The following is a 22,255-nucleotide window of genomic DNA, read 5'->3' on the forward strand; positions in this document are numbered from 1 at the left end:
TTCCACATAAATCCAGAAATTTTATTCCGCATAAATCCAGAACGTTCCATTTTGCATAAATCCAGAACGTCATATTCCGCATAAATCCAGAACGTCCTATTCCGCATAAATTCAGAACATCCTATTCGCATAAATTCAGAACATCTTATTCCGCATAAATTCAGAACATCCTATTCCGCATAAATCCAGAACGTCTTATTCCGCATAAATTCAGAACATCCTATTCCGCATAAATCCAGAACATCTTATTCCGCATAAATTCAGAACGTCTTATTCCGCATAAATTCAGAACATCTTATTCTGCATAAATCCAGATTCTGTATAAATCTAGCATGATATATTCCACATAAATCCACTACAATCTATTGTGGATAAGTCCAGAACCTCCCAGCCAAAACCCAGGTCTATCGTGTGGCTCCGATTACCTGAACCAGGCGACGCACAAGAGCCACAGCCCTGATCGGCAGATAACCACCCCCCCGAGAGGCTTTGTAACTGCTCAGTGAGATTGGGGGGGTGTCCTTGACGGCGGGGGTCAGTGCCACCGTAATCACATGCTCCACCAAGAGCGTCTGGAGAGGAGGAGAAGTCACACACCAAGCCCCATGTGACCTCCCTTCACACCCCCAGGGCCTGCTGTTAGGGGCCAGGTACCACCGCAGTTACAAACTCCCTTGCAGTCAAACACAGATCCACATGCAAACAGTCACACAAACACAGTCACACGCAGTCAAATAAGCACAGTCACACAAACACAGTCACACGCAGTCAAATAAGCACAGTCACACAAACACAGTCACACCCAAACAGTCACACAAACACAGTCACACGCAGTCAAATAAACACAGGCACACAAACACAGTCACACCCAAACAGTCACACAAACACAGTCACACGCAGTCAAATAAACACAGTCACACAAACACAGTTACACCCAAACAGTCACACAAACACAGTCACACGCAGTCAAATAAACACAGTCACACAAACACAGTCACACCCAAACAATCACACAAACACAGTCACACGCAGTCAAATAAACACAGTCACACAAACACAGTCCCACGCAGTCAAATAAGCACAGTCACACAAACACAGTCACACGCAGTCAAACAAACACAGTCACACAAACACAGTCACACCCAAACAGTCACACAAACACAGTCACACGCAGTCAAATAAACACAGTCACACAAACACAGTCACACGCAGTCAAACAAACACAGTCACACAAACACAGTCACACCCAAACAGTCACACAATCACAGTCACACGCAGTCAAATAAACAGTCACACAAACACAGTCACACACAGTCAAACAAACACAGTCACATAAACACAGTCACACCCAAACAGTCACACAAACACAGTCACACGCAGTCAAATAAACACAGTCACACAAACACAGTCACACCCAAACAGTCACACAAACACAGAGCCACACACAGTCACACACAGACAGAGTCAAACACAGAGTCAAACACGAAGGCTGGGCGTGTCAGCACAGGCCATGCACACAGCCACCATGTATCAAAGGTAAAGCTTAAATGTTTAAATAGTGGTGCAGTTAAGTTTAGTTTCCAGGTCGAGATCTTCACTCACATGACCGGGGCCTGAGTGCAAGAGCAGGAATGAGGACAGAAGCCTCAGTGAGACCCCCACCCTGCCCATTCCCCCCCCCCCCCAGATGGCGGAAGCGGCCGCTTCTCCCAGCCAGCCACCACCGATCTGCAGACGCATCTCAGACAGCAGCTGAGAGAAGGCGCCGGGCCAAGCTGCGCCGAGGTGATGCATGCCCCACACCCCCACCCCCCTGTGCCCCCCAGAGACCCATATGTCTGCAAAAACACAAACACCTGTCTGCTCCCCAACATGATTCTGTGCAGCCTCGCCACAGACACATACTCCCTCACACTGCCCCTACTCAGAGGAGCACCTGGACTGCCCCCCCATTCTGACCCCCCATGACCGAGACCAGTCTCCAGAATGACAAATGGCCCCAAATGACTTATACTGCATAAGCTGTGATCCTCCCACAAAAGGCTTTGACCATGCCCCCTCCCCCTCCAAGCAAAGCCCATCCTCTGAGGCCCCTAGCAGCGTTTAGCTAAACCCGCTCACCCATGGGGGGGGGGGGGGGGGGGGGGGGCATGCCGTCCCTGGAGGGTCAAACAATCAGACAATTTCAAGATCGCAAAGCATTAAAGCAATCCCGGCAGGACACACTAATTAAACAGGCGAGGCGTGCACAGCCAGCCAATCCCCACAGAGCCATTAAACCCCCCGCCCTCCCCCCCCAAGCAGTGTGAGCCTGTCTGGGGAGAACCTCTGAGGAGGAAAGGAGGAGGAGAAAAACAGCCAGCCGGTGAAGGGGGGCAGAGGAGGAACGGTACTGCTCAGGCCACTAGAGACTCTCTGGATGATTCGAGCAGGAGCGTCTGTGCGGGACCAAACGTGCAATCGACACCCGCCACCGTGAGAAAGGATGGAAGGACGCACTCCAGGAACAGAGGCCATTCACACCATCGATAAGCAGTCTCACCCGCTCCACCCCACCTCGTGCCCTGGGACCGGACCAATACAGAGAGCAAGAAAGGTAGTGACATCTTTATTGCATCTCAGGGGACGCCCAGGTACGTCAGGGGAAGACCCCTCCACCCCCCGACAGAAAAAACCCAGAAAGCTTATCCTTACCTCACCACACTTCAAATAACTAGATGATCCACTGATCATCGTAATCAGCCGCAAATCACATTAATTAGCTGTTTGCGTCCTTCAACAGCTGTACTGTATGCAGAGAATTCCCACAGTTCCCCTCACTCTGAGGCACGAGGGAGTTGGGGTGGGGGGGGGGTGTGGTGGAGGGTAACACACCCTTTAATCAGCAGCCTGCTGCTCTCTCCACGTGGCACCAAACCCTCGAACCGCGTCTCAGGCTCCCAGAGCGGTGAAAACATAAAAGAGGAGATTGGCTGCAGCGTGCCTGGCTGTGCGCTCTGCACCGAAAGCTATCTGCCAGCAAAAAAAAGCATTAGAGCAAAAAACATTAAGATCTGTTTGAAGAAAGACAAACGCCAACAAGCAGTTACACAGCACAGAGACATGACCGCAAGTGTCTCTCCAAAGCTGATGTCACAGTCAAACTCAAGCCGTCCAGCGTTAACGAAACCCATAAACAGTAAGCATGACAGGAGGCAAATAAACAAATTGATATCAAAATGGAAAACATCATTCAGGGACCATTAGCAGGTAGCTCCTGGCCCACACAGAAGCAGAATCACACAAAAGCAGAGTCACACAAAAGCAGAGTCACACAGAAGCAGAGTCATACAGAAGCAGAGTCATACAGAAGCAGAGTCACAGAAGTTCGCGAAGAGTGATGCATGGCCTGTATCTTATTTAATGTGTGTTCTTTACTATGTATTGCTAATGTATTTTTTGGCTCATGTGTTTTTGCTGTAAGGTGTTATGAATGGTATGGGGAGTGAATATGACTTAGGTAAGGGATCTGCCTGGATGCAAGCAGAGGGGATCCAGTTAGCGGGGAGTTATTTTCACTTGCATCCTTGGCATGTGCCACAGAATGTTAAGCTAAGTGACCGGGAGCTAAAACCCAGAGAATCAGTGCGCTTCCTTCTTTCAGAGCTAGGGGGTGCTGGCGGGCCAGACGCTCATCGGGGGAAGAGGCTGCGGATCACAGTGCTCCTCCACACATCTCTGCCCCCCCCCAACCCCCCGCCACAAGGGGTTCAACCCTTGAGGTCCCAGCCTCCATCCTCAAGGTAAGAGCACCCCCTCCCCCGTCAAGGATGAAAATAAGAGTAAATAAACCCAGCCACAGCCAGCTTCATTCCCACAATCCATCTGTGTTTTTCCTTTTCAGCTCTAGTCTGTTATTGGACAAAATGAAGGACATCTGTTCCACCGGCAGATCCACCGTAACATTCTAACAAGACGCCAGCGAAGGCACTTTTTCAGCATCATCCCTTAATGAAGACAAATAGGCATCGCAAACAAGCCCCCCCACTCTGCTAGAGGCAGGCGGTAGCGGGGGGCCTGACGGAAGCAGAGAACTCAGAGTTCGTACGCAGAGTGTGCGAGGCCAGCTGTTCCGGCGCGGTACATACTCTGATAAGATGGGGACTAGGCTAACATTTTTAATACTTAATGACTGGACAGAGGTCGGCCTGGGGGGGTGGGGGGCGGCAGAGGCTTTGCACAAGAACGGAGCACAGGGTGGGGGTGGTGGGGATAGAGATGGGAGGGATGCCGAATAAGATCTCCCCCGGAGAAGACCTGGGCTCAGTACATCATCCGCCAGCCACAACAAGCAAAGCAGCAGCTCGATCGGGACAAGCCAAGGCCTCTCTGGAAAGGAGCCCGTCGTACTCCATCCTCACCGCACACGGGGACAGGAAACCCACCAGGACCCAGGACGGGCACACCGGGGCGTCCCGACAATGGGGCATCAATAGGAGGAACTTGTGGAGGGGGGGCGACGCCGACCTCAGGCGGATGGCCTCTCACCGGGCGCCGTGACCGATACATTCCAGAGGGCAGGACAGCCCCCACCCCGCATACTGAGACCTCCCAGGGGTCACTTTGGTCTGTGCTTTTCCCGAACTCGCACACATGCGCACGATAAAATCCCAGCACCAAAGATGGCAGACGGGCCGTGGGCCTGAGCACGGGATCCAGAGAAAGAGGGCACGTCCCCCTCCGCAGACGGCCGCCGCTCCCAGCTGGAGGGGGCGTAGCTCTGCAGCAACTGTTGCCAGGGCAGCTTTGAAGTCAGCACTCCCTTTGGAGGGTGGGGCGCTTCTCTATGGCCTCTGATGTCATGTGAATCCCAGAGCTCACAGTTCGATCTCTGTCAGGCAGAAAGCCTCGTCCCGCCCTGCTCCTCCGCCCAGCAGAACGGGCCGCAGTGCCGGAGCAGGGAATCCTCGCACTGCAAATCAGGTTACAGTGGAGCGGCCCGCCGTCAGTGAGACAGGAGGCCGATGCTGGGTACGGACTGTGATGCAGAACCAGCCTGCAGCATGCGTGAGGTCAGTATCGACACGGCGTGTTACACAAACGCGGGGATCTCGACGACAGCGGGAACGATTCCGGTGTCATGCAGCCCCCATGCAAATGTACTGTCTTCACATTACATGAGTCTTCTGTGCTCTGCGTACCTTCCTGCTGTATGCAGAATTCCCATCATTTTAGTTTACAAGTAATATTGTGTGAGAATCATTCAAGCTCATGGCATTAACACGTTAAGGGACTCCAGATGGTACAATATATGTGTGTTACTATAGCGAAAAAATACACAAAACTGGGGGGCTCCATTAAGGAGAATTTCTCAGTTAGCTGGGTTAACTTAAGCTACTACTCATGATTGTCCAGTAAGAGTTTCGGTAAGGATCATTCCTATTGGACAGCTTAACCCTCTTACATAAAGTAGGGACAAGTGAAGCAAATCAGCATGAACCATCCCAGTCACCTGACCCTCTCTCCTGAGAGAGCCACGCCTCCCCAGCTGAAACTCCGCCCCCGATACATTTCAGCTGTACTTCTCAACCCTTCAGGATGAATCACTAAGCAATTATGCGCGAATCCTGCGAGTATCTCAGCATGTAAAGTCAAGCCACCATCAGTGTTCAAATTAACCAGGACGGGGATTTTTCATGGTGTGAAAGTGTGTTTTATCAAAAAATAAATAAATATACGAAACGAAAAACCTACTCCAGATCTCATTAACATCGGGAGGTCAAAATACACATTTATTTATTCATTTGCTGTTTTCACAGCGATTATTGAAAAGGCACATAAACACGAACAGCTTGAGGACTCATTCGGCTTCCAGCTTAAAAGGAAGATTGCACTCGCTAAATGCTGCAATATACGTATATGTACCTATGCTAATGAGAAATAATGTGGTAATTACAAGCATTAGGTTGACCATATTTAAAGACTTAAGAAGTTATGCCTACTTAATGCCCCTGTTATAATTAATTTTTAATTAAATGAATCCTGCGAATGGGGTTACGGATGGCAGTTTACCCAGCGCAATTAAGATTAGAAAACATGTTTTCAGACAGACATTATTTAGAAATTAATGGGTTTTTTTTGTTTTTAAGCATTTCATACGTCCCTGGGCAGCAGCAGAGGAATCGCTGAACAATTATCAAATATTTAGAGCACCTGCACTCCAGTGCCAAGCACACCGAGTCCTGTAGGCTTTTTGGGGTGATTCAGATCCCCAGGTGCCTTTGATCCACAACACCAGAGCCCCTCTTCCCCGGCACAGACCCCAGCGCCTGCGCAGCGCTGCCCCCTTCAGGATCGCCTGGGAGTAGGAGGGCAGGGAGGTGGACCGGCGAGGAGGCGGCAGGAGGATCGGCAAACTCCCCGGGGAGCCGGAGCACTCAGCCACCGTGCATCTCGGGAGCTGGAGGGACACCTGGGTCTGCAAGAGGGTTTGAGGGGACCCAGGGAGCAGCTCCATGGTGACGGTCATTACTGCTGAGCGCCTCTCATGGTTACTGTGTTACCATGTGCCGCTGTTGTGGATGAGAGCGCCTCACCAGGCTGACGAATCGCACACAGACACAGCAGCTCAGTCACTCAGACCACCTCACCAGGCTGACGAATCGCACACAGACACAGCAGGTCGGTCACTCAGACCACCTCACCAGGCTGACGAGTTGCACACAGACACAGCAGCTCGGTCACTCAGACCACCTCACCAGGCTGACGAGTTGCACACAGACACAGCAGCTTGGTCACTCAGACCACCTCACCAGGCTGACGAATCGCACAGACACAGCAGGTCGGTCACTCAGACCACCTCACCAGGCTGACGAATCACACACAGACACAGCAGGTCGGTCACTCAGACCACCTCACCAGGCTGACGAGTTGCACACAGACAGCAGACCAGTCAGTCAGTTCACCTCGCCAGGCTGACAAGCCATACACAGAGACAGCGAACTGCTCACTCAGGCTACCTCACCAGGCTGAGCTTCACACAGACACTGTAGGCCGGTCGCTCAGACCACCTTACCAGGCCGGCAAGTCGCACATAGAAACAGCAGGCAGGTCACTCAAACCATCTCATCAGGCTAACAAGTCGCACATGGAGAGAGTGGGCAGGTCAATGCAGGTCAGGGACACGTCACATGGCCAAAGGCTTATGACGCAAAGGATGGGGATACAGGTGTGTGTTTGTCTAGGGGGCTGATAGATTTAAGGACACAAAGATACTGTCACCATTAAATTTCCTGTCAGACTAACTGCAGTCCTGCAGTGCAGTTTCAGCCCTAGTACCGCCCACTCTGTGCTCTGGTCTTAAAAAAAAAACAAAAAAATGGCAGACGGCCCCCCAGTGGACACCTGGGCCAGGAGTCATCCTTCAGCAGCTTGTCCTTACCTGTACCTCAGTCAGCCTGGGGCAGGCCCCCCCCCAGGAGGCCCCGCCTCTCACAGTCGCTCCCTATTGGCTGAACGACCCACAGGGCCCCGGCGGCTCTCAGCTGGACACACCTGACCCGTCCCGCCTATCGGCACCGGCAGAGAATGCCATCTGGCCGGTGTGACTGATTACCCCAGCAACGGTGGCACAAACCAGCGGCCTGCAGACCCCAAGGTCACACAACCTCGCGTTCTCAGTTCTGCGGTTCCTGGCGCTGCTCGTGTCTCGATGGAGGGTGGACCCTCTCTGAATCTTGGTGGAAAATAGGCCACGGACAGCAGGGCCCACAGCCGCAGAAGGACTGGAGCGCGATGTCCAGGGTGTGACAGCGTGAGATGGTCATTCTAGGCCACCATGGGTATAATCATCTTTCATAATAATGAGACTTTATTTTGCCTCATACCCCATCATGCTCTCCTATGAACCAAACAGGAGAGCCTGAAGCTTGGGGGGGGGGGGCTCAGCCAGCCCCCGGAGCAGTACGAAGCGTTAAGAACCCAACCGTGACACAATCACTCTGCAGGCCACAGGATTCGAAAGAGTGGCTTTGGGACACAAACACAGACTCCAAACCTTCTCAGTCACAATGCAGCCATATGTAAAGGCTGCAGCTTCTCATTCATTTCAGGCTCCTTCAAATAGAGCCAGCAGACGAAATACTGGACCAAACACGAAGAGGATAACTGTCAAAACTGTCAAGAAATGCCAGGGCCATTTTGAGAGGAGGTCCCACTCTCATCTCTCTGCATGTGGTGTCTGTGCGTCCTGCCAGCATAGCATGTCTTCTGCTGGAACCAGGCAAGAACCGAACTGAACTCAACCCAAGAGGACCACTCTAGGCTGAACCAAAGAACACAACCAGGGAGTGGCAGCCAAGCAGCAGGCCCACTTGGCCGGGGGGGGGCCTCGATCACATACAGAGTCCATGAACACCGGTTCTCCCCCACCCCCCCCCCCCCCACCACAGGTATGGCTCAGTTTAAGACGCTCGTACAGAGGACAGCCATACAGCAGCCCCTGTCAGCACATGCCATTGTTTTAATCCACTCCAACTGCTCACGAGCTCTCACACTACAACACGGAAGCATGAGAACAAGTCCCGAGTTTGCAACTGAGCACCAACGCAACTGGCAGCGATTCCTGGCTGTGCTGCCTGCACCAAAGCACACTGATGCGCGTCTGCTCCGCTAAAGGGAAGCTTAACCGCGCTGCCTCTGCCATGTGCTTCACGGGAAAGATCATGCGGAAGGCGCTGGCAGGCGAGGCCTAACCCTGTCAGGCCCAGCAGATCCGCCATGGGGCAGGCGAGGCCTAACCCTGTCAGGCCCAGCAGATCCGCCATGGGGCAGGCGAGGCCTAACCCTGTCAGGCCCAGCAGATCCGCCATGGGGCAGGCGAGGCCTAACCCTGTCATCCCAGCATATCCGCCATGGGGCAGGCGAGGCCTAACCCTGTCAGGCCCAGCAGATCCGCCATGGGGCAGGCGAGGCCTAACCCTGTCATCCCAGCATATCCGCCATGGGGCAGGCGAGGCCTAACCCTGTCAGGCCCAGCAGATCCGCCTTGGGGCAGGCGAGGCCTAACCCTGTCATCCCAGCAGATCCGCCATGGGGCAGGCGAGGCCTAACCCTGTCATCCCAGCAGATCCGCCTTGGGGCAGGCGAGGCCTAACCCTGTCATCCCAGCATATCCGCCATGGGGCAGGCGAGGCCTAACCCTGTCAGGCCCAGCAGATCCGCCATGGGGCAGGCGAGGCCTAACCCTGTCATCCCAGCATATCCGCCATGGGGCAGGCGAGGCCTAACCCTGTCAGGCCCAGCAGATCCGCCTTGGGGCAGGCGAGGCCTAACCCTGTCATCCCAGCAGATCCGCCATGGGGCAGGCGAGGCCTAACCCTGTCAGGCCCAGCAGATCCGCCATGGGGCAGGCGAGGCCTAACCCTGTCAGGCCCAGCAGATCCGCCATGGGGCAGGCGAGGCCTAACCCTGTCAGGCCCAGCAGATCCGCCATGGGGCAGGCGAGGCCTAACCCTGTCAGGCCCAGCAGATCCGCCTTGGGGCAGGCGAGGCCTAACCCTGTCATCCCAGCAGATCCGCCATGGGGCAGGCGAGGCCTAACCCTGTCAGGCCCAGCAGATCCGCCATGGGGCAGACGAGGCCTAACCCTGTCAGGCCCAGCAGATCCGCCATGGGGCAGGCGAGGCCTAACCCTGTCATCCCGGCATATCCGCCATGGGGCAGGCGAGGCCTAACCCTGTCAGGCCCAGCAAAGCCACTGCAGGGAAACAAGGCCCCAGCAGCAGGCGGGTTCTCAGCTGTGCCACGCAGCTTCACTGCTACTCGCTGACCTCGGCCTTGCATGTGCTGCTTTGTTCCATTTCCACGGCAGCCTGGGAATAAGCGATGTCCTTACAGCCTGGCAATTCACACAAGACGGAGATGACACGAGAGCCTTAAGTTTATTAAATCTGAATTTCTCAATCTGGTTAGTGGCCATAGCACGATATTATACTCAGAGCTGAAAAATCTGACAAGTCCTCTTCGTTTAGATAATCACCAGCGATGTCAAACCACAGATGGACTATATCAGGCTTCCTGAAAGAAAAGGAACATAAAAACTAATAAACACTAAAGAATGAGCCTTGGCTTCAGGTTTCCCTATTTCCACGTGGGGCTCTGCTCACTCTGACTGTCCACTGGGAAGCCATCGTCCCCAGCATGACCGTGTACACGCATCACAAAGGTAAACCCTCCGCGTGTCTGCGCGCTGTCATCAGGAGCAGCTCATCATCTACCCCCTTCTGTGATTCCCACAGTCCACATGCAAAATGAAAAACGCCCAAATCAAGCAGGGAATTTAAGCTGAAATAAAAAGTATCACCCTCATGTTCATTAATTCCATGCAGAAACACATCTGTCTACAAGACTCACAGCAGATGTCGCGAGGAATTCAGGGGGAAAGAAATCAAGCAAATGCTGAGTGTTTAATACGCGCAAAAACAGCACTGAATAATGTCAAAGGATATTTACTAAGCCAGCAAGGTCTTATTTGCCATCAGTACATATAGCATAAGGAGTTCTGCTTCCCTTCCCAGATGCACGTAGCATTCTGCACATGCTAACTCTACTGTTATTTGGAAGAAAATATTTGAAAAACTGTTTTTTGTAGTTAGTGCACATTAAAAACAACACCAAACCGAATAAGCACTCTGGAAAAACAGGTAATAAAGGCCCAAATTTTTTAAAGTAAGGATATTTAAGTTACGAGCACCCTCATTTTAAAGAATTTTCTTTTAAATAAAGAAATTGACGCAAAAGAAAAACGCAGTGATGGATTTATGTGTTTTGTGTTTTCACATACAGTTGGGGGCCCAGTCATAATTCTGGTAACCAAAGACCTTCTTTAAGGAGCCTTCCTGATAAGAGGAACTTGCCTCCCTGTGGGAAAAGGTTTTCATTGTTTATTGGTGTCGCCATGGTGGTATTCAGCTATCAAAATGGCTGGTTGCAGGATCATGCTTTTTAGCCTGAAAGGGCATTGAAAACACGCCCTCTGGTTTTATCCTCATTGTCTCTTTGGATTCTTCCCTTAATTTCATACCAAATACTCACCTCATCCAGGTTCCCATTCAAAATGCAGAACCCTGCAGGTTACTGTGCCCAGAGCGAAAAGGACCTGAGGTGAGCTGATGATGGAAGAGAAGTATCAACGATTTCTCCCATCTAGGAAACTGCAGCGGAGTCCGTGGGGTCTCACTGCATGCACACTGCATGCACCATCGCATCTCTTAAGTGCTGCCATGATGCCAAGGGACATGCTTCACAAAGCATGAGGGCAGTCGTGTCAACATCGCAATAAATGCGCATGTAACAAAACAAACCCATATCCTAAAATCAGCAGATCAGATTTTTTTTTTTTTTTACAGAGAATTTCTTCTGCATATATGTAACTTCATTAGTCTGTCAACCAGGACTTTTTCTTGAACTGCACATCATAAATAATAATAAGAAGAAGATTTTTTAAATAGATCTTGCAAAAACAGCTTACATCCCATGCAGCAGAAGTGGATTACCGTTATGCATCTAAAATACAAAGCATACAGTAACTGATCATTCTTTTCATGGGCAGGAGCATCTCGCCTTCCTGCGTTTTTCTTCGCGCTGCCTTTAAGGTTAACCTGGGGTAACGGACACAGACTAACACGAGCTCCTACAAACGCATATTATTTCGGAAAGACACGCTGCTAGAAAGACTCCCCATTCTGAAGTGCTGCATCAGCTTCCCCGCTTCAGCATCACCACAAAATGCGCCGGTGACCGTATTTATAAATCGCTTTGAATAACAAAACAAGTGCTTCCGCGCAGTACCCTTTAAATAACGCGACTCAGAACACGAGAGGAGCGGATGCCAAGTGTAACAGGGACTAAAAGCCGAGTCTGAGCGCTCCGACCGCGATGCTTTTTCCTAAATTCGCGGTGCTGCCGAGCGTGAATGAAAGTCAACGCCGTTCAGAGCCAACAATGGCTCGTCTGACACCGTGAATTTCGCTCGGGCTCCGGGAGTAACTGGGCCACCCAAGGCTGCTCGGAGCAGAGCGCATCCTCTGGCCGCCAGGCTGCTCCGCCGGAGCCGCTTCGCCAGTCCGCTGTCGTCCCTCATGTTGCGGGACATCAATCATGCAGCAGCTACTCTGCCCTCACGCTGCCCAAGTCTGCTTTACAGACATTAGCAGGGAATAGAATTACAGTCCCCGGCCGAAAAGTGCTCGCAGTGCGCTGGGGGTAGAGGGACTGGGGGCGGGGGGAGAGGTTTGCGTTTCAGAAGGTACGATAAACACATTTTAAAGAGGAACTCCATGATGCTGCACATTGTACGGCATTGGGACAGATGCGAAGACTGCCGTCACTAACGGAATTATAAACTGATGTAAGATCTGGCAAATATTTAACAAACTAAATTAATACTCATGCTGAACAGGGAATCTAATAAATCACAATGAATAATATGATCCACTTTAAGTAACTAATTACAAAGTTTATTCATAGCTTGGAGATGGCATATAAAATAAAACGGTACCAGTCCACATGCAGTAAACTACCCAATAAATACAACACGGTAATCTGCTAAGTTATAATGCACGTCTCAGTACCACGCGGTCCAATAAAGCAGAACTCACATAAACAGGTAGAAACAACGTTATTGTAAGGTGCACATTTACAGAAAACGTCCCATTCAGCACTACCAAACTAGCAAACATTACCAAACCCCCCAGTTTAAATAAATGGACGGCTAAGAAATAGAATATTTATATTACATAAAATAACTGTGTAAAAAATAAAACACAGAAACTTTGAGCAACTCTAAGAATCTGGCAAAGTTCCCTAAAATACAAAAGCCGTTAAATAAATGCTAAGATTCCGTTTACTTATTAAAAGCGACCGTTTAAGCATCGCAAACCCCAAACTGTAGAAACGCCGACATAAATCGGAGTCACCCGACATTAAGAACATCTTTTAGAAACCTAAAAAAAATGATCAAGAAAACAGTTACATCCAAAAGGCAAAAGCCGGATAACATTAAAAGTTATAATTCTCTCAAAAAGAACAGCAACTGGCACGGAAAAGAAGCCACTGAAGGTATTAAAGCCAAAGGAAACTGCGCCGCTGACGCGCAGCCGGAGCCGGAGCCGGAGCCCCGCGGTCGCTCCGCCGCTGATCAATGATTGAACTGAACAAAGGCAGAAGAGGATCAATTTCTAATATCTATCAATGCAACACTCTTATTTTCCCACTTAAACTTCCAAAAAGGAGATTTCGCTTCAATTTCCGATAGCGCACCATCTACATGTTCTTATTCCCACGAAAGGTGAAAAAGACCACTAACCTGAAGCCGTCGCAGATCAAATTTCTTCCAATATTGAAACATCGATCCCACATCGGCGGCCATCTTGGGGGATATTGAAGAGATTTTTTTTTCTCAGCGGCTACACTAAATATATGGGCTGGATTCCCTTCAATAAACAGCGCTGTCGGTTGCTCGTTCCACACCCACCCACACACACGCGCACACACACACACACACACACACACACACACACACACACACAACCCTTTAAATTTAAAAAGTCTATAACTACATTAAGATATGTACAAATGCAGAGCTCTTTGTGAGTTCCTGTATTTTAAAACGTACTGTATATCAAAAGGCTTTTCTTTTAAAGGACATACGTGTAATGTGCAATTGCACTTGATTTCGGTTTGGTAAAGTTATCAACACTGACGTAACGTTACCTTCATTACTGCCTGTTAATGTGAAACGGACAACTATATCAATAACAAACGTGCACTGTTTTATATTTGTAAGAGGCAAAAGTTGCGATAAACGCCACTGAGGAAGTAATGCACGTAAAGGCGCGCTACCTGCAGGCATTAAGGCGCTCGCCCGGCACGTAAAGGCGCGCTACCTGCAGGCATTAAAGCGCTCGCGCGGCACGTAAAGGCGCGCTACCTGCAGGCATTAAGGCGCTAGCCCGGCACGTAAAGGCGCGCTACCTGCAGGCATTAAGGCGCTCGCCCGGCACGTAAAGGCGCGCTACCTGCAGGCATTAAGGCGCTCGCCCTGCACGTCAAGGCGCGCTACCTGCGCTTGCCCGGCGCGTACCGCTGAAAGGGAAGCAGCAAAGAAACGCGCGCCTGCCTGTCAGCTCCGCACATCGGGCTGCCTCTGCTCGCTTGTTTTTCTCATCTGTAACTTTTCCGACAGCTGCAAAATGCCAACAATGCGCAAACGGCATATTAAGTGGTGGAAATGTTGCAGCATGCGGAAGGGTAGCTGAACATTTTAACCGATGAGAGTGTGCTTTTCTGTATGTCTTTTTCTGCTCCTTTTGTGCAGCAGATTCTCTAGGCGCTTGGCAGCGCGATGTGAGCTCTGACTTGTGTCAGCCCGGTGCCATCAGGCTGACACCCATCGAAAGCGGCCCGAAAGAGTCCTCATCTGCATAGTGCACCCCCTACAGGACAAATGCCACACCTGGCGTTTAACCTACTGGACAAATGCCGCATGTATCCTTAATAACTCATAATGAAATGCCCGGATCACGATGAAACGCTATGATTAACAGCTTTGATAATTTTTAGTTCTTTAATTTTTAAAAGAAATGTCCAACAGATATTTTAAAATTTGAATGCAGATCTTTCACTACTGTATGATGCGCAGTATTGGAAAGTATCGGTTAAAAAACCCTCGATTTAAACAGCCTATTTAAAGCTCAAAATAAATAGAGGAAGATATTTTTTCTGAACTTGTTCTTAGTCTTCCAATAAATATAAACCCAATAAAACTCAATAATTCCTTCTTCTTATTTTATATGTAGGTTCTAAACGTTTGTGTCAAGAAACTGTAATTGAAGGCGCAAATATAAATCCTGTATGATGAACTTAGAACATTATGCTGTTACCTACCGCTACGCTGTTCTCGGATTTACAAATATGCTGCATTTCTTTGCAATTCTTTTATAATTTCAAATAGTTTTCTGAAGGTTTTTGGGTTTAGTGGCAATTTCAAATCAGTTGATGTCTAAATTTTTAAAATTATATACGATTAGAACAACGTCATTTAGTTTTTTTTTTTAAACTTACTGTGGAAATTCATGAGACTATAACCCTGCATGTCTATTTGGATTACTGAATAATTCCTTTGTTTCCCAGTATTGTATTAATACGTATAATGGAATGTCTTCCATGTTCCATAATTGGGTATTTTTGTTTGGTAAATATGGAATACGCATCAACGCAGAAGATCTTTCATACTGATTAATACGATAGGCCTGTTAGTCCCACGGACAGCTGCAGAAACAAACACCGTTGCCTAGCCTCTATTACGGTATTTCGGGCCGCTTTTCAGCTGGCTGGTACCAGTTATCCATTCTTAACTATCATAGCTACTTATTTCACAGCGCACTCAAACGAATAATTTAAGTATATAGCTATGTAAATAACTCACGGGATTTTGCGCTTACATATCCAGTCTGATAAAAAATGACGATAGAAGACTGGGGTAAAAAATCGGAGTCTCAATGAACCAGAAATTAATTTGCTTTGGAGGTACAATATTATCAACTGTCACGATGCCAGTGAAGAGCATGAATAATAACAATAATCACAGACAAGTCATTATTCCTCGTGCAAGTAAAGGCAAGTTAAACAAAATTCAAATCAAGGCAATCTTTAGGTTGAAATATTGATATTTTCTTGCTAAGCAAAGCACCTACGGGGGATTCTAAAAGGTACTTATTAAAAGTTTCAGTTTTATTACTTTTTATTTGTTGCTTTAGGGTTGGAATAAAATGCATGAGTCTTATAAGAAAGTAATAACATTTCTTATTTGCCAATGATTCATCTTAAATTTGAAATTTAAATAAGTGTTGGTATAAAAGCCGCCTTTATTTTAAGCCATTTTCACATATACATAGAATTATACTGTACAATAACACAACAGTCTACTACACAAAAACTCCCAGTCACACCATGGTACATACTGGGGCTTCCATTGTTAGGCTCCCAGTTCACCATTAGTATTAAGAACAGAAGTGTTGCTCTGAATACTCTTTGCTGTAATGTATTTAAGTTCTGGAACAAAGCTTTTGGAAGGCTGTTGTCGGTGTACGGACACCATGCGACTCACACTCCATGGAGTGTCTTCCCCTAGCGGTCTGTAGCGTGGCAATAGTGTGTCGTCTGTCTGTGGTCACTGTGGTCTGGGCAGCCGGTCAGGCAGAGACAGGCATGGAGATCAGCAGACGCACAATGTTAGATCAGGCAAATATCTCTGTCGTTCAGGGGCCCAGACAAGCCGTGAAGGCGTCACGAGGGAATGTGACGTACTGTCTGAAGCGGCAGCGTGAAAGCTGAGCACTCACGCCGCTGTCACGTAAGTGCGATAACGATGACTGAATGCAGCTGTGTTTTTGTCCATAAAAAGGGGTCTTTTATCGGCATGTAACAGCAGCTGTCAGCAGCTGGACTCATGAAAGGCGAGGAGGCCTCGCTACCTGCAGGCCCCGAAAAGTCACAGCAGTGCCAGGGTCTTACATGGGTGTGTGGGTATCTATAAACGTTCTCCTGTTAGGGATCTGCGCTGGGTTTCCTAAGCCAGTAGCTATGCACAAATTCCCTTCATAAGTTGTTGCGAAGCAAAAAAATTCAAAATCGCACGCATGAAAATAACTTCATAATGTGAATTGTTTTCATTGGAAAGACCCAACAAAGATCTCTCTATATGAAAATGCACATTATCCCCATAATTAAGGCAGGGCCGAGACCTTCGTATGTTTTGTTTGACCTCATCACTTTCTCAATTCAGTACCTGAATGGACGTATAAAATATTTAAACAACAGCCCATATATAGGATACGTCTCTGGGAAAAATTATGCACATAATGGATGGGATATATCTTTGATGTGAAAAATTGGGTTGTAAGTTTAGGGTTGAAAGCTCACCATTGCAATTATGTGATTCAAACATTAAGTTAGGGCTTGACTCATAGTAAAAGCAGAACTATGGTTATAGTGAAAATGAATGGCATTTAATTTTTTTTTTTTTAAGTTTTGGACTTAAAAAATAAAGTCCAGTAAACCATACCAGGTCCTTTACTGGTAAACAGGTATCCCAAATGTACGCTGCATTTACAAACAGGAATAACTAGCAATATTGTTAAAATTGGGCTTTCAACATATATTTTCTGGAATATTGCAATTCTCAAAACAGAATTTCTTATCATAGATATTTTAGCAGCTGTGTTCAAAGGAAAAAACAAACTGGATACCGATGTAATGCTGATAAGGAATTCCTGCAAATCCAAACTTAACAGCACCTGAAAATGTTTAGAAGAAAAAACATCACTGAAAACTGCACAGGAGAAAATGTGCTTTGAAAACTTGGGCAGTAATGGCTCTGCCGTTTAATGTTTTGATGCATGCATTGATTTACTTTATTAAACCGTGTCCCACTTCCCTGCGAAGCTGTCTAATGCTTGGGAATAATGACCCACGGCAAACTTCCTGGAATATTTTGAAATGATTGCCTCCCTGATGGATTCTGAAGTATTGATTGATCCTCCGAGAACCAAAAATCAAATACACTTGACATATAGGACATTAAATGAATGTGCTACAGCGCCATCTACTGGGAGACATCGAAATGAACGCTTAGAAGGCATCTGCTCGCGGCGGGACGCGTTAGCGGTGCCGGGAGCAGGCAGGAGAGCCTGGATGTGGATTACCTAGAACCTTTAACAGGTTCTGTAGAACATAAGTAGAATTGGGTGAAACACTGGACTGGACACAAGAGACCACAAGACACAAGCTGGTACAGGCGGCTTGCCTCTCAGCGAGTTAAGACACTGTATCTATGACTGGAAGGTGTCAGGTTCAAATTCAATACTTGACAGAGTAACTTAACTTTGGGTTCCTGAGCAAGGCCCTATGTCCCCCCTAACTCCAGGGACTGTCTGTATTGTGTAAATACTTAGTCAAAATGCACCTTTCCTGCAATTAATACAAACTATTCCTCCTGCATTGTAAGGACATGGGTATGCAAATTTTTGCTTCTAAATTGCCCATAGCATTTGACCATTTGCATGTGTGCCCTGTCATGGACTAACATCCAGTCCCCCGCCTCGTGCCCTGTGAGGGACTGGCATCCTGTCCAGGGTGTCCCCTGCCTCATGCTCTGTGATAGACTGGCATCCCATCCAGGGTGTCCCATGCCTCATGTCCTGTGAGGGACTGGCATCCCGTCCAGGGTGTCCCCTGCCTCATGCTCTGTGATGGACTGGCATCCCATCCAGGGTGTCCCCTGCCTCATGCTCTGTGATGGACTGGCATTCCGTCCAGGGTGTCCCCCGCCTCATGTCCTGTGAGGGACTGGCATCCCATCCAGGGTGTCCCCCACCTCATGTCCTGTGATGGACTGGCATCCCGTCCAGGGTGTCCCCTGCCTCATGTCCTGTGAGGGACTGGCATCCCGTCCAGGGTGTCCCCTGCCTCATGTCCTGTGAGGGACTGGCATCCCATCCAGGGTGTCCCCCACCTCATGTCCTGTGATGGACTGGCATCCCGTCCAGGGTGTCCCATGCCTCATGCTCTGTGATGGACTGGCATCCCATCCAGGGTGTCCCCTGCGTTACTGATGAGAGCATATGGACTGGTGTGAGGTGTTACTGATGAGAGCATAGGGACTGGTGTGAGGTGTTACTGACGAGTGCATAGGGACTGTGTGAGTCGTTACTGACGAGTGCATATGGGCTGGTGTGAGGTGTTACTGATGAGAGCATAGGGACTGGTGTGAGTCGTTACTGATGAGAGCATATGGACTGGTGTGAGGCGTTACTGATGAGAGCATATGGACTGGTGTGAGGTGTTACTGATAAGTGCATATGGACTGTGTGAGGCGTTACTGACGAGAGCATAGGGACTGTGTGAGGCGTTACTGACGAGTGCATAGGGACTGTGTAAGGCGTTACTGACGAGTGCATATGGGCTGGTGTGAGGCGTTACTGACGAGTGCATATGGGCTGGTGTGAGGTGTTACTGACGAGTGCATAGGGACTGGTGTGAGGTGTTACTGATGAGTGCATATGGACTGGTGTGAGGTGTTACTGATGAGTGCATATGGACTGGTGTGAGGTGTTACTGATGAGTGCATATGGACTGGTGTGAGGCGTTACTGATGAGAGCATAGGGACTGTGTAAGGTGTTACTGACGAGTGCATAGGGACTGTGTAAGGTGTTACTGATGAGAGCATATGGACTGGTGTGAGGTGTTACTGACGAGTGCATAGGGACTGTGTAAGGTGTTACTGATGAGTGCATATGGACTGGTGTGAGGCGTTACTGACGAGTGCATATAGGCTGGTGTGAGGTGTTACTGATGAGTGCATATGGACTGGTGTGAGGGGTTACTGATGAGAGCATAGGGACTGGTGTGAGGCATTACTGACGAGTGCATATGGGCTGGTGTGAGGTGTTACTGACGAGTGCATATGGACTGGTGTGAGGTGTTACTGATGAGAGCATATGGACTGGTGTGAGGTGTTACTGACGAGTGCATAGGGACTGTGTGAGGCGTTACTGACGAGTGCATAGGGACTGGTGTGAGGCGTTACTGACGAGTGCATATGGGCTGGTGTGAGGTGTTACTGACGAGTGCATATGGACTGGTGTGAGGTGTTACTGACGAGTGCATATGGACTGGTGTGAGGTGTTACTGATGAGTGCATATGGACTGGTGTGAGGCGTTACTGACGAGTGCATAGGGACTGGTGTGAGGCGTTACTGATGAGTGCATATGGACTGGTGTGAGGCGTTACTGACGAGTGCATATGGACTGGTGTGAGGCGTTACTGACGAGTGCATAGGGACTGGTGTGAGGTGTTACTGATGAGTGCATATGGACTGTGTGAGGCGTTACTGATGAGTGCATAGGGACTGTGTGAGTCGTTTCTGATGAGTGCATATGGACTGTGTGAGTCGTTACTGATGAGTGCATAGGGACTGGTGTGAGGCGTTTCTGATGAGTGCATAGGGACTGTGTGAGTCGTTACTGATGAGTGCATAGGGACTGGTGTGAGGCGTTACTGATTTGAGCATAGGGACTGTGTGAGGTGTTACTGATGAGTGCATATGGACTGGTGTGAGGCGTTACTGATGAGAGCATAGGGACTGTGTGAGGTGTTACTGATGAGTGCATAGGGACTGGTGTGAGGCGTTACTGATGAGAGCATAGGGACTGTGTGAGGTGTTACTGATGAGTGCATTGGGTCTGGTGTGAGGCGTTACTGATGAGAGCATAGGGACTGTGTATGGTGTTACTGATGAGTGCATATGGACTGTGTGAGGCGTTACTGAGGAGTGCATATGGACTGTGTGAGGCGTTACTGACGAGTGCATATGGACTGTGTGAGGCGTTACTGACGAGTGCATAGGGACTGTGTGAGGCGTTACTGACGAGTGCATAGGGACTGTGTGAGGCGTTACTGACGAGTGCATAGGGACTGGTGTGAGGCATTACTGACGAGTGCATAGGGACTGGTGTGAGGCGTTACTGACGAGTGCATAGGGACTGTGTGAGGTGTTACTGACGAATGCATAGGGACTGTGTGAGGTGTTACTGACGAGTGCATAGGGACTGTGTGAGGCGTTACTGATGAGTGCATAGGGACTGTGTGAGGCGTTACTGATGATACACAAGGAATAGAGAGCCTGCAAGTGCCTATGAGATTCACATGGAGAGAAGAGATAGACACTGTGTGATTGTCTGTGCTGTACATGCAGAGCCCCGTCCTGCCATTCACCCTCCCACAAAACTGCATCTGTCTCACTCACTCGTAGTCAATGATGATGTTCTGTTTACCTTAATCTTTAAATACACTGAACAAAAATATAAACGCAACACTTTTGTTTTTGCTCCCATTTTTCATGAGATGGACTTAAAGATCTACAATTCATTCCAGATACACAATATTACCATTTCTCTCAAACATTTCTCACAAATCAGTCTAAATGTGTGATAGTGAGCACTTCTGCTTTGCTGAGATAATCCATCCCACCTCACAGGTGTGCCACATCAAGATGCTGATCTGACATCATGGGTAGTGCACAGGTGTACCTTATACTGCCCACAATAAAAGGCCACCCTGGAATGTGCAGTTTTGTCTCACAGCAAAATGCCACAGATGCCACAAGCATTGAGGGAGCGTGCAATTGGCATGCGGACAGCAGGAATGTCAACCAGATCTGTTGCTCGTGCATTGAATGTTCATTTCTCAACCATAAGCTGTCTCCAAAGGCGTTTCAGAGAATATGGCAGTACATCCAACCGGCCTCACAACCGCAGACCACGTGTAACCACACCAGCCCAGGACCTCCACATCCAGCAGGTTCACCTCCAAGATCGTCTGAGACCAGCCACTCAGACAGATAATGCACGGCCCCATGTTGCAAGGATCTGTACACAGTTCTTGGAAGCTGAAAATGTCCCAGTTCTTGCATGGCCAGCATACTCACCGGACATGTCACCCGTTGAGCATGTTTGGGATGTGCTTGACCGGCGTATACGACAGCGTGTACCAGTTCCCACTAATATCCAACAACTTCGCACAGCCATTGAAGAGGAGTGGACCAACATTCCACAGGCCACAATTGACAATCTGATAAACTCTATGCGAAGAAGATGTGTTGCATTGCATGAGGCAAATGGTGGTCACACCAGATACTGACCGGTTCTGAGTCCCCAGACCCCCAATAAAGCAAAAAACTGCACATTCCAGGGTGGCCTTTTATTGTGGGCAGTATAAGGTACACCTGTGCACTACCCATGATGTCAGATCAGCATCTTGATGTGGCACACCTGTGAGGTGGGATGGATTATCTCAGCAAAGCAGAAGTGCTCACTATCACACATTTAGACTGATTTGTGAGAAATGTTTGAGAGAAATGGTAATATTGTGTATCTGGAATGAATTGTAGATCTTTAAGTCCATCTCATGAAAAATGGGAGCAGAAACAAGAGTGTTGCGTTTATATTTTTGTTCAGTATAGAAATCAAAGAGAAAGGCAAACACAACAACATACTGTTATAAATAGTGCTGAGCTACACCACACATAATAAACACCTTCATGCTTAACACTGGATGACCGGAACAGCGGCAGTTATCTACTGAGAAATGGTACCAAAGGGCACTGAACACCCGCCCAGGGAAGGAGAGGTCTATCACAAGGCAGTAAAGACCTG

The 22,255-nt window shown here is 48.7% G+C and overlaps 1 protein-coding gene across 1 annotated transcript in view; it reads right to left on the reverse strand.

Moving 5' to 3' along the window:
* The window catches only part of cux2b (cut-like homeobox 2b), a 126,600-nt gene extending 112,786 nt beyond the window's left edge, over positions 1-13,814 (reverse strand). Inside the window, 2 exon segments of the mRNA XM_049001679.1 lie at positions 13,346-13,408; positions 13,753-13,814. Coding sequence (XP_048857636.1) covers positions 13,346-13,408; positions 13,753-13,758 — 69 coding nt within the window. The 5' untranslated portion in view covers positions 13,759-13,814.
* Positions 13,815-22,255: the final 8,441 nt, after the last annotated feature.

The sequence above is a fragment of the Brienomyrus brachyistius genome, chromosome 2 (genome assembly GCF_023856365.1).
Source record: "Brienomyrus brachyistius isolate T26 chromosome 2, BBRACH_0.4, whole genome shotgun sequence".
NCBI classification, from domain to species: Eukaryota; Metazoa; Chordata; class Actinopteri; order Osteoglossiformes; family Mormyridae; genus Brienomyrus; species Brienomyrus brachyistius.